The sequence below is a fragment of the Neolamprologus brichardi genome, chromosome 5 (assembly GCF_056152115.1).
Source record: "Neolamprologus brichardi isolate AB-2024 chromosome 5, ASM5615211v1, whole genome shotgun sequence".
Classification (NCBI taxonomy): domain Eukaryota; kingdom Metazoa; phylum Chordata; class Actinopteri; order Cichliformes; family Cichlidae; genus Neolamprologus; species Neolamprologus brichardi.
Genome location: NC_142108.1, coordinates 17,123,379 through 17,136,552, shown reverse-complemented (window position 1 = coordinate 17,136,552; position 13,174 = coordinate 17,123,379). Strand labels below are relative to the sequence as shown.

At 41.3% G+C, this 13,174-nt stretch overlaps 1 protein-coding gene across 1 annotated transcript; it reads right to left on the bottom strand.

Moving 5' to 3' along the window:
• Positions 1 to 9,991: 9,991 nt before the first annotated feature.
• LOC148102767 (myosin-8-like) lies at positions 9,992 to 11,528 on the bottom strand. The gene is made up of 7 exons (XM_087840795.1): positions 11,325 to 11,528; positions 11,111 to 11,236; positions 10,845 to 11,015; positions 10,650 to 10,754; positions 10,456 to 10,551; positions 10,243 to 10,374; positions 9,992 to 10,135 (listed from the first exon to the last, which is right to left on the bottom strand). The coding sequence occupies exons 1-7, from the start codon at positions 11,481 to 11,483 to the stop codon at positions 10,115 to 10,117; spliced, it is 810 nt and encodes a 269-aa protein (XP_087696921.1). The 5' UTR covers positions 11,484 to 11,528; the 3' UTR covers positions 9,992 to 10,114.
• Between the last annotated feature and the right edge of the window lie 1,646 nt (positions 11,529 to 13,174).

The following is a 13,174-nucleotide window of genomic DNA, read 5'->3' as shown; positions in this document are numbered from 1 at the left end:
AACATTAACTCTTGACCTCTTAACTCTGAACTCCTACAGGGGCTATGACACCAATAGAGTAAATTCACAGACTCCGCCCCCAGCACGGCTCCAATCGAAGCTGAAGTGAAGCCGTTTCAAAACATTTTGCTCTACATATTTGAGTTGTTTGCCATGCTTGGTAAGTCATGTTTTCAAAGATTGTTTCAATTATTGTTATTAGCTTTTACTTCTGTGGCTCTTTGGAGTTGAGACAAAGCTGTGTGAAAGGCATTAGCCATGTTGCTCGGTGATAGCATAATATTCTGTTTTAGCTAGCTGAAAGGTATTGTTTGCGGGCAAATACCACAGCCTTGAAAAAAAAGCTTGCATGTGAATTTTCAGTCAAATTTCTTGGTCAAATACACTTAAAACAATGTCTAGAATGTGAAATGTTGATATAATGGTGCTACTTGAAGCCTGAAAACGATCTCCCATAAAAAACCATCAAACATCAGTAGCAGATGTCCCAAGTCCCGACTGAGTTCTACGTTAGCATTTAGATCCCTCCAGAGTTTTGTGCACACGGTTTTAGGTAAAAATGAAAAAGGTTGAGGTTTTACATTTAGTTCAGTATTACCTGTTGTCTGTGTCCTTGTCTTTTGGGAAAATACTTTACACAAGTAATGGCTCAAAAAGGATTCCTTTTTTTTTTTTTCTTTTTTTTTTTTTACTGTGCTGCAATTGATTTGTGCCATTAATTAGTGTCAACTAATTTTTATTCAATCTCCACATAGGATATGCTTGTTAAAATCGAATATCGGGGAGATCAGAAGTGCGTTTAAGTTCCACAAAGTGATGAATGAAGGACATGCATATTGTATTTTGTATTTATTGAAATAAGTGATGAGAATGCTGTTATTTGCATTTACCAGCTCACCTATGTCAGACCTTTTGATAAACGAAATTCTAATGAAAGTGAGAACATGTACACTGTTACATCTTTCAGAAAATGTTTTGAAATTGTGGTGCACAGTTCAGAATAAATGTTTTTCAAAAACCATTGCGTCTTTTTAGTAAATGTTTATTTCCAAAAGAAATTTCTAGAAGTTCAGAACAGTAAAATTCCCGCTTTTTAGAATTAATTAGAAGATAACTCCTACGTAGTTAAACTAAAATACTCTTTGAGAGTTAATATATAAACTCTTAACACCAAGTGCCAAATTATCAACTCCAGAGAGATTTGGTGTCTAACACTAAATCAGAGTTAACGTACCAACTCTCCAAAAAGAGTCAAATTAACACTCTCTGGTGTCCACCCATATAGACACTTTAAAAGTGTTGAAATCAAATCTGACAGTGTTAATTTAGACATGCTGGATTTGCTGTGTAGGTATCAATAGAGTTTTTTCTTGCTTTTTCTATCAAAATTGATTGACTTTTTACAGTGGCCCGCTATGGTTAATAATAACATGTTCAGTCATGAGTGAAATCAAAGCTTCTCTTCACTTTAGCATTTAACATTCCCAACAATATAAAGTGATACATTAATCGAAACACAGCTAATAAAACACAATTTTCTTGATGGAAACATCAGTAGCTCAAAATTAGCAACCAAAGGGTTAAGTCTGCAGTTCACACTCATGTGAAACTACAGCCTCCCCCCCTAGTCTCTGTCCTCCTACTCCTGCAAAAACAAAACAAAGCGAGACAAAACATCCACCCTTCTTTTACAAGCTGGGTGAATTGTTTGTAGACATGTACTAATCCTAAAGTCGGTACCGTTTTTGTCTCAGTGTCAAGTCAGTTTAAACATTTAGTCGTCAGTCCATCACAGTCCAGTCACATGCATACATTCACACACATTCATACCAGATATTGCTGATAATGGAGTCTCACACGCAACCTATTCGAGGCTCCATCACCAGCAAGATGACGTCATCATTTTAAAGGAAAACAGTTCCTTGTTTTTTTGGACTGGATTGACTCGCTGCAATCCTTTTAGGCTCAGGACTTCTCATGTGATCAATGTCCCATATAAGTGAATTTCTCCAGAGCCCATTATAATTATGGAGAAAAATACTTTGCAACTGTTTCTAGTAATCATGTTTTATAGCGCTTTAAAGTTCAATCTCTCAGGCCTGGATTAAAGAGCTGATTTGTTAAATCAGGAACTCACAAAATACCAAAATATCACCACCGGTGGATCACTCCTCTCAGATGTTCTTATTTCAGTGCACTGTAACAAAAGCAAAAACAAACGTAACCAATAAAATACTCATATAATAACAAATACCGGGGCCCGTTGGAAACATGTCCAAGCATAAAACCATCTTTCTCTCTCTTAGAGAAAGAAAACAATCCAAACCTCACTTATAAAATCAACCTAGTGTTAAGCAAAACCCAAAATCAACCAAAACTTCACCAGAAAGTTTTTCTCCGTCTCGGGACAATATTGTGTAAGCATACAGGTACCGTAACTTCTTTTTGCACTGACAAAAACATGTTGGACTTATTACCGTCAATAGTGGACACTAGTTGCCCACAAATGTTTTGCTTTGGTAGAAACTTAAACAACTGAGTTAAATCAACACAACCTTTTCATATTCAGTAAACCTGTGCATTTTGAGTTCATATTACACGATTAAGACATGTTCAGATGGAGTAAGTTAAGCTCCTGGAATATTTTAATCCTTCACAATTCTGTCATTTTTTCAACACTATTCACTAACTTTTATCCAAATTCTACTTGGTCCCTTAAATACTACATGTTGTCTTCATATTGCCTACGGTTCAACAAAGTCTAAATTCTGATTACCATAAAAATTGAATGGGTCTACACCAACTACCATCCTCCTATCTTTATCCTAATTGCACGAGGGCTGGGAAATAACTCTAAAGTGATACGTTACCAGGCAGGGTGCACCCCGAACAGGTCACCAGTCTATCACCTAGAAACAAACAACCATTTACACTTACATTCACGGATAATTTAGAATCATCAATTAACCTAACTCTAATAGCTTCATGACTTTTCACTGTGGCAGGAAACCAGAATACCCAGAGAGAGACTACTGCAAACTAGCCAGACTGTGGACTTGCACCCATGACCTTCTTACTCTCGAGCAACAGCACTTACCAGCATGCCAACAATGTAGGAAATACAGGGAAGCTATGATTTCCTGTTGAATTTTGTACAGATCTTTAAAGCCTGAGGCAATTGTGTTAAATACATGTGGGATGCTTACGTAAATCCAAGGGCTGGCCCCCTTTTCTTCTTTTTATTTTATATTTTATTATTGTTATTATTTTTATTTTTATTATTATTTTTTTAGTGTGTTCCTCCTTCAATTAAATCTCAATCACAAAAATGTGGTGCTCCGAAGTAAGGCTCACACCGTTAATTCATCATTTTCACTCTGTACCACTGCTCCTTATCAGGCTGTGTCAAGCACAGTAAACAATTCAGTTGAGGCCTTGAGCCATAAACAGACATCACTCACAGACATTGTTTTCATAACCAAACTGCTCTAGACCCTGTCCCCTAAATCTACACAAATGCCCTCTGGGTGACATGAAATGCATTTAACCAATTAACAATCAATGGCTTCTTGTTGTTGTAACAAATTCTGTATTTGGACGTTTGTGTGCAGCATTTTGCGTATCAGCATAGCATTTGTTAGTAAAGCATTCTTCATTGCATCAGCGTGTGTGTATCACTCTTCATTGCACAAACATGTGTATGTGTATGTGTGTATGTGAGTGTCTGTGTGGATCACTTCTCCGTGAATTGAATCAGCATTTTGATTTGTGTGCGTGCGTGTGTGTCATTTCTCAGTCAATCAACAAGTGCATATGTGTTCATATGTGTGTTTCTCTTGATTCTGAGTCAGTGTATGTAGATGTGTGTGTTTGTGTGTGTGTGTTTGTGTTCATCACTTTCCTGTTCTGGTGTTCTGGGTAAACCATGGCCTGAAGCGTGCTCTGGGGTCCTGCTCTCCTCCTTTTCAGTCCGTTTGGGTCCATTGGTGCTGCTGCCCAAAGTTCTCTCCATACTGGTTCTGGCCCCAATTGAGGCAGTCCTTTTCTCCAGTGTCCTGCATCTTCTCCTTGTCCAGCTCCTCCTTAACTTGACCCTTTTTGCTTCTGTAGGTCTTTCAGGGTTTGCTCCTGGTGTTGGAGCTTCTCGTCAGGTTTGACAACCTCCTGCTGCAGCAAGCTCCGGGCTGATTTCAAGTCCTGTATCTGGGACTCTAAGCCTGACTGATGGGTTCGATTAGCAGCCAGCTCCTCCTGAGCCATGCTCAGTTTCTGCTCTGATGTCTTGAGCTCTCACTGAGGGCAGAAACCTCAGAGTCTTTTCCGTACACGTCAGATTGAAGTTTATTGATGTTTTCCTTGCTTTGCTCCACGGCCTTCTGCAGCTCTGCTGTTCGGCTCTTCTCAGAGGTCAACTCCTGACCGAGCCCCGACACCTGTGCCTTCAGCTTATGTTCTTCTGCTGCTTTTGTCCAATCTGAGGTGCCTTCTGACCTCAGTTACTCCTCGTGTCTCTGGCACGCCCTTTTTGCTGCCCGATCCTCCGTGTTGGTCCATCACTGTCCTGCACAGTTTTAATGCAGAGTTGTTAAGGTCAGCATTCTTTTGCTCGGCCTCACTTTTCATCCGGGCTTAATAGGCGTCTCGTCACAGCTCTGTCAGCTGAAGCTGTCTGGAAATCTCCCCCGTGTAGTGAAACGGGTCTTGGATTTAACGTTCTCCGTCTCCGCTGCATGAGATCTCTTTCCTGCAGCACTGTTGACATTCTCCGGCTGTTGTTGTGGGTCCAGCTGCTGTAGCATTTGGTCAGGGTCACATCAAAGATGGTAGAGAGGAGAGGAAAGATGATAGAGGGGAGAGCAGGAGTCCAGGTCAGCCTCGGCTTTCCGGGCTGACAAAGCAGCCTGTAATTAAGCATAAAGAGAAAAAACAAAAACAAAACAAAAACAGACGAACAGGAAAATGATGTTGTTTGAAAATAATGTTGTTTTGGCTATGTTATTCAGAGAGGGGCCAGGCCCTGTGTCAGCCTTCTCCCCCCCTTTTTTTGTTTTTTCTCACTATATAATCAACTCATAACCCACCAAGTTGACAGGACAACACAGGTACACGTTAAAATTCTTAAGATCATGTTTAATAATTCAAAAAAGGAATTTTATTTCATTCAGTAATCACTTATATTAATCAATCAGAGGAAAACATGTCACAATTTGACTCTTTTAACCACTAAATTTGTTGTTTCATCACTGGTTTGTGATTTACCAGTGTCTGTCTTTTTGAAGTCAAGTTGTTGTCCTGCAACCCAGAGAGTTTAATTGTTAGTAGTGGATAGACTTTATCATTTAACATCAGGTGTATGTTAAGTTTCGCTGCTTTAAACTTGCTGGAAAATCTTCACGTGTTCATGAATGTAAGCTGTTTCTTCATTGCGTGTATGTGCGTTTGTGGGTGGGATATTTTAACTTTTTTCTCAAACAAGGCATTTCTCTAATTGTGTACAGTGGGGCAAAAAAGTATTTAGTCAGCCACCGATTGTGCAAGTTCCCCCACTTAAAATGATGACAGAGGTCAGTAATTTGCACCAGAGGTACACTTCAACTGTGAGAGACAGAATGTGAAAAAAAAATCCATGAATTCATATGGTAGGATTTGTAAAGAATTTATTCGTAAATCAGGGTGGAAAATAAGTATTTGGTCAATAACAAAAATACAACTCAATACTTTGTAACATAACCTTTGTTGGCAATAACAGAGGTCAAACGTTTACTATAGGTCTTTACCAGGTTTGCACACACAGTAGCTGGTATTTTGGCCTATTCCTCCATGCAGATCTTCTCAAGAGCAGTGATGTTTTGGGGCTGACGCCGAGCAACACGGACTTTCAACTCCCGCCACAGATTTTCTATGGGGTTGAGGTCTGGAGACTGGCTAGGCCACTCCAGGACTTTCAAATGCTTCTTACGGAGCCACTCCTTTGTTGCCCGGGCGGTGTGTTTTGGATCATTGTCATGTTGGAAGACCCAGCCTCGTTTCATCTTCAAAGTTCTCACTGATGGAAGGAGGTTTTGGCTCAAAATCTCACGATACTTGGCCCCATTCATTCTGTCCTTAACACGGATCAGTCGTCCTGTCCCCTTGGCAGAAAAACAGCCCCATAGCATGATGTTTCCACCCCCATGCTTCACAGTAGGTATGGTGTTCTTGGGATGCAACTCAGTATTCTTCTTCCTCCAAACACGACGAGTTGAGTTTATACCAAAAAGTTCTACTTTGGTTTCATCTGACCACATGACATTCTCCCAATCCTCTGCTGTATCATCCATGTGCTCTCTGGCAAACTTCAGACGGGCCTGGACATGCACTGGCTTCAGCAGCGGAACACGTCTGGCACTGCGGGATTTGATTCCCTGCCGTTGTAGTGTGTTACTGATGGTGACCTTTGTTACTTTGGTCCCAGCTCTCTGCAGGTCATTCACCAGGTCCCCCCGTGTGGTTCTGGGATCTTTGCTCACCGTTCTCATGATCATTTTGACCCCACGGGATGAGATCTTGCGTGGAGCCCCAGATCGAGGGAGATTATCAGTGGTCTTGTATGTCTTCCATTTTCTGATGATTGCTCCCACAGTTGATTTTTTCACACCAAGCTGCTTGCCTATTGTAGATTCACTCTTCCCAGTCTGGTGCAGGTCTACAATTCTTTTCCTGGTGTCCTTCGAAAGCTCTTTGGTCTTGGCCATGGCGGAGTTTGGAGTCTGACTGGTTGAGGCTGTGGACAGGTGTCTTTTATACAGATGATGAGGTCAAACAGGTGCCATTCATACAGGTAACGAGTGGGGGACAGAAAAGCTTCTTACAGAAGACGTTACAGGTCTGTGAGAGCCAGGGATTTTCCTTGTTTGAGGTGACCAAATACTTATTTTCCACCCTGATTTACGAATAAATTCTTTACAAATCCTACCATGTGAATTCATGGATTTTTTTTTCACATTCTGTCTCTCACAGTTGAAGTGTACCTCTGGTGCAAATTACTGACCTCTGTCATCATTTTAAGTGGGGGAACTTGCACAATCGGTGGCTGACTAAATACTTTTTTGCCCCACTGTATGTTTTTAATTTTGTTTCCCAAATTTTGATTTCCCACCTTAAATAACAGCATTCCATGTCTTCAGCCAGGAATTAGAGCTTGCTTGTGAGATTCAGGGACACATGGTGCCAAAAACAATTCAGTGAAAAACTTGCCTGAAAATTTCCAGTGATGGTAACCAATAACTGGAGGAGAAGATGTCCTTTAAGCTTCTTTTTCGGGTGGGGACAAAGTGATAGGTCAACCTGTAAAATTTTGAGCCAGAGCTTGGCATGTGTGTCGTCCCAATTTTATTAATCTATCCTTTTGCTGCTGTACTCAGGTCTCCTGGTTGAGAGAAATCCACCTGTATTAAGAGACTAAAACATTCATTTACTATTTTTCTTACAACATCCATTTAATTCATCCACCTAGATTTTACTCTCTCTCTTGGTGCATAGTTCACACAGTCAGGCAGTTGCCTTTTATGGGCATGCAAGTTTCCGGTCACTTACCCCCAGCAGCTGCGAAGCCGTCTCTCCCATATCAAAACTCAGCCAAACATTAAACATTTCGTAGTCATTTAAAACTTTATTTGTAATATTATAATCAGCAAAATCAGCGTTTTAATTACAGGCATGTATCATTGTTTGCAAATCATACTTATAAAACTCAATAACACGCTAAACAGGAAGTCCTCTGTGGGCTTCACAGCAGCCACCTCATTTGCATGTTCACACACTATCTAAAAATAGCTCGCAGCGCGCTGTCGTCACACACAGCCTCGTTTCACACTCAACTCTCTATTATTTTACAAAGACGTCTTATATTTACAATCACTCTCAGGCCTGAAAGTTTTAGCGCCTACACAATTTTGACAACTTTAAGATAACGGGTCCAACCGAAGAAAGTCCAACTTTTTTGTAATCAATTAACCAGTATCAGACTCTAACTGTATCTGGCCTAATCTCTAAAATCCCTAACTCAATTTAAAGTGTCCAAAAAAGCGCAGATACCGTTCAACACGGTAAGGAGACTCTAACTCCTAGTTATTCTGGAGTGCCCCAAGCTCCACAGTGACCAACTGACTATCCCTCAAAGAGGACAAGGCCTAGGCGTCCCTGGCCTTGGCAAGCGTTACCTCTGAGCACTGCGCCTCCTAGTGGACTCTAACCACCGTTCTAACAAAATTTATAATACTTTTAAACCGCCATCAACCCTCTAAAACAAGAGTATGACTGACGCAGATGCAACGTTATGGACAATGGAGCCTCTAACTCTCAACATGGCCAACACAGATGCAATCCTTTAAACCAATGGAGACTCTAACTCACAAAATGACCAATTCCCTATCCAACTACCTGAGACTCTAACTCAGTATTATTTTCCTTTACCTTGGGACTCTAACCCAGTATTATTACCTTTACCTGAGACTCTAACTCAGTATTTTTACTTGTAACCTTACTTCAAATTTCAACACTCATGAGATTTTTCTTCAAAATCAAAACAGACACTCACCGGCAACTTTTACTGAATAGACATTTAATTTCATCGTCCAATTCAGCACACTTCGGATAAAATCAACAGGCCTGTGCCTACCTCTTTTATAAAGGCGCCTGTCCACTCAGTTCGATTGCCGGATAATGTCTGCCCGTCTGACCACCTCGGACCGTCCAAGCCTCCAAAACTTCCATCCCAATACCACAGGACGAGCCCCCAAAACTGTTACGGATTCAAATATTGGGAATGGATACAGGAGGAAAACCAAAATAACCACACTGGTCCGGCCGGGTCAAGTCAAACGATGATTTAATGAACACACGCGTGGGAGATGGACACCATACACAGACAGCATCAGATCTCAAAATGGTGGAGCCTTGATCAAACTCTTATAGCCTCTAGTGGCCCCCACCTAATCATCAGAGCCTAAACATTCTTTCTCACACAGCGCCTAAGCTACGACCTTGGCTCCCTGTTTATCTGCTCCTGATGAAATGGGGCAGTATGCTCTGTTCTCTTCTAATCAGACAAATGAGACGATGACTTTCTGTGAACAGTATTTCTTATACTCAGCAGTATAATGCATCATAAAACAATATCATTCATTCACAATAAATCAACAGTCTAATGTAATGCAAATCAGTTTACCAAATGTAATAATTATCACCTTCTTCTAGTTCAGGAGCATAATGCAAACTGAAACTACATAATAATTCACAATCTTTAATTAGGGGTCTAACATGGCATAAAATAATATCATAATCCCACAAAGGAAAAACTCCCTTTTAACAGGAAGAAACCTCTGGGAGAACCAGGCTGAGGGAGGGGCAGTCAACAGCTGTGACTGGTTGAGGGTGAAGGAAGACAGGACAAAAGACACACTGTTGAGAGCCAGCGATTAATGGTAACTAATGATTAAATGCAGAGAGGTATATAAACGTATAGAGAGTGAATAGGGTGAGTGAACAAAAAACTCTGTGCATCATGCGAAGAGCCCAGCAGCCTAGGCCTATTATAGTGTAACAATGTGAGGATTCAGGGTCACATGATCCAGCCCTAACTATAAGCTTTATAGTTAATAAAGGAAAACATTAAGCCTAATTTTAAAAATAAGGTGGCTGTATGTCTCCTGAATCCAGACTGGGAGCCCGTTTCACAGAAGAGGGGCCTGAAAGCTGAAGCTGAATTTTGGACAAATCTGTTTGTGCCTGGAACAACTAAAAGCACACAAACTCTGTTGTTTGTGCTCTGTTAAATTTCTGTTTTTGAAAGGTGAAAATCCACATATGGAGACATGTAATCTTGTGTATGAATGCAGCTTCATGCTTTCACACTAGAACCAGACTGATAGGTTTACACAACAATAACCAGGGTGTTAGAGACTTTAAAAAGGTTCAGAGTCATTCAAAAATAAGAGCACAGAGACAAAAGGTGCATCAATCTAACTTTTATTGACTTTAGGTTGTCACAGCACTGTCACTTTGCTTATGTGAACAGCTAACAAGACAATCATATTGTATGATTTCTTGTTAATTTACAACCTTGATTTCTTCATCACTCCTCTGCATCCTTGGTCTGAAATGACAAAACAGTGGCTCTTAAAAATTTGGCTGGATAGTCTCGATTTTAACTGGGTGAATATTTCTACAAATCTGATTCATGCTAGATCTTTTTTTTTTTACCTTGACAATTTCACGACTCTTTGCCCTCAGTTTGTTAACTTGAGACTCAGCAATGTCAGCACGCTCCTGAGCTTCCTCCATTTCATGCTGCACCTTCCTGTACCTGGACAGGTGACTGTTGGCCTGCTCCTCCTGTAGAAGAAGCCACAGTGAAGTTAAACCCTGTGCACTGAGTTATACACAGTGTGTTTCATGAGAATCAGGTCTACTTACAGCCTCCTCAGCCTGTCGCTTATAGGACTTCACTTTTAGCTGGAGCTTGTCCACCAGATCCTGAAGTCTGGCAATATTCTTCTTGTCCTCCTCCGTCTGTTGTAAAGCATTAATTAGTTATTCTGGTATAAATGTAATACTCATTTAAGCATGGTATTTTCATTACTGTGGTTTTGTAGTAGTAATCAGCTGACCTGATAGGTGAGCTCCTTTACTCTTCTCTCATATTTTCGCACTCCCTTGATAGCATCAGCGCTGCGCCTCTGTTCAGCATCAACTTCAGCCTCTAGTTCACGGACCTTGACAAAGGATGTATGCAGTTATTTTTAAAAGAGAAAATGTTTCCCCAGCTTACAGCAAATCAGTCAGATGGCTCTCATGAGACTCACCCTCGCCTCCAGTTTCTGGAGCTGCTTCTTGCCGCCTTTCATGGCCAGGTTCTCAGCTTCATCAAGGCGGTGCTGCAGGTCCTTCACTGTCACCTCCAGGTTCTTCTTCATCCTCTCCAAATGAGCACTGGTGTCCTGCTCCTTCTTCAGCTCTTCTGCCATCATGGCAGCCTGAAATTTCATATCATATGTATTGTTGTAACTGTTAGGCCAATATAGTTGCCAGAGAATGAGTTACTGTGTAGACATTCATCAGGGTGGCTCACATCAGTGATGGCCTTCTTGGCCTTTTCTTCAGCATTTCTGGCCTCCTGGACAGCATCTTCCACTTCACCTTGGATCTGAATGAGATCAGCCTCCAGCTTCTTCTTGGTGTTGATAAGGCTGGTGTTCTGAAAGGAAATACAGGATAATGAATCACATATTTGGACTTTTACCCTTCAAATTATAAAAATATGAAGTTTTTGAATCGTAACTAACCTGAGAGTGCAGCAGTCCCACACGCTCGCTGGCATCAACCAGCTCCTGTTCAGCAATCTTGCGGCCTCTCTCTGTTTGCTCCAGTGCAGCTCTCAGCTCCTCGATCTCAGCCTGCATCAGGTTGTTTCTGCGCTCCACCATTGCAACCTGCTCCTTCATGTCTTCCTGGCTTCTAATGGCTTCATCAAGATGGAGCTGGGCATCCTGAAATGTGTAACGTTAAGAGGTATTAGTGCACACCTTTCAGATAGAAAGTTCGGGCAAATCCTTCAGTGGACCCACCTTCAGCTGTCCCTGCACATTCCTCAGCTGTTTCTGGGATTCAGCTGCCTGGCGGTTGGCATGACTCAGCTGAATCTCCATCTCATTCAGGTCTCCCTCCATCTTCTTCTTGATTCTCAGGGCATCATTCCTGCTCCTGACCTCAGCATCCAGAGTAGTTTGCATGGACTCGATCACTCTCTGGCTGTTCCTCTTGATCTGTTCAATCTCCTCGTCCTTCTCTGCAATCTTCCTGTCAACTTCACTCTTGACTTGGGTGAGCTCAAGCTGAACACGGAGGATCTTGGATTCCTCATGCTCCAGAGTAGCCTTTGAAAAATAAAATATTTACCATGTTGCTCCAGGATCATTAAAATTGAATTGTGCTGATTGGAGAGTAGTTTTTTATCAAACAGTACCTCTGCCTCTTCAAGTGAAGTCTGGAGTTCAGACTTCTCTGCTTCTACAGTCTTTTTCGCTTTTTCCAGTTCATGAATGGTTTTTCCACCCTCACTGATTTGCTCAGTTAGATCAGAGATCTCCTCTGTAAGATAATAAATAATAATCAGTTTAAAGTTTAAGCAGAATTCATTATTTTGCTTACTTTCGGTGGATCTTGATGTCTAATAAATGCAAACTTGCATTGATTGTAGCGTACAGTATAACATTTGAAAGACTTAAATCTCTGAGCAGTAGTGCGGGTCGCCATCGCTTCTTCTAACATAAAATACATGAAACAATATTAGAAACTGGGTAAAATTCCTTGGGTATAATAATTGAAATACGTTATAAAAACGTTAAGATTTTGCACAGTTAGCTTACTGTCTGGTATTTTTGTCAGTTGACTGAATATCTAAAGCTTTGCATACGTTGCAGGTTCTTGTTCTCCCTCTTCAGGGTCTCCAGGTGATCAAGAGCTTCCTCATATGAATTCTTCATCTTAAACAGCTCAGTGCTGAGAGAACGAGCTTCTTTTTGAGATCCCTCTAGTTCTGCTTGGGTTTCTTCATACTTCTGCTTCCACTCAGCAAGAATCTTAGATATAAGGCAGACCCATGTATTTGCATAATTCATGATTCATTAGCTTTGATTAAAATAAATAACTCAAAAATGAAAATGGTACCTTGTCAAAGTTTCTCTGCTTCTTGTCAAGGTTAGCAGCCAGAGCATTAGCTCTCTCCACGTCGATCATCAGGTCCTCCACTTCACCATGCAGTCTCTGTTTGGTCTTTTCCAGAGAGGCACATTTTGCATTCACAGCTTCGATGGACTCCTCAGCATCCTGGAGACGCTGGGCGAGCTTTTTCCTGGTAACAATTAGTTAACAGACTTTATATTCTATTATAAACGTAGTTTGCTATAGGACAAAACTAAAACCGAAGACTTACTTTGCCTCCTCCAGCTCCTCAGTGCGCTGAATAGCATCGGTTTCATATTTGGTCCTCCACTGAGCCACCTCGCTGTTTGCTTTGGATAATGCACGCTGCAGCTCAGCTTTGGCCTCCTGCTCCTCCTCATACTGCTCTCTGAGGAGGTCGCAGTCATGACGAGCTGACTGGACAGCATGAGCCAGGGCGTTTTTGGCCTTA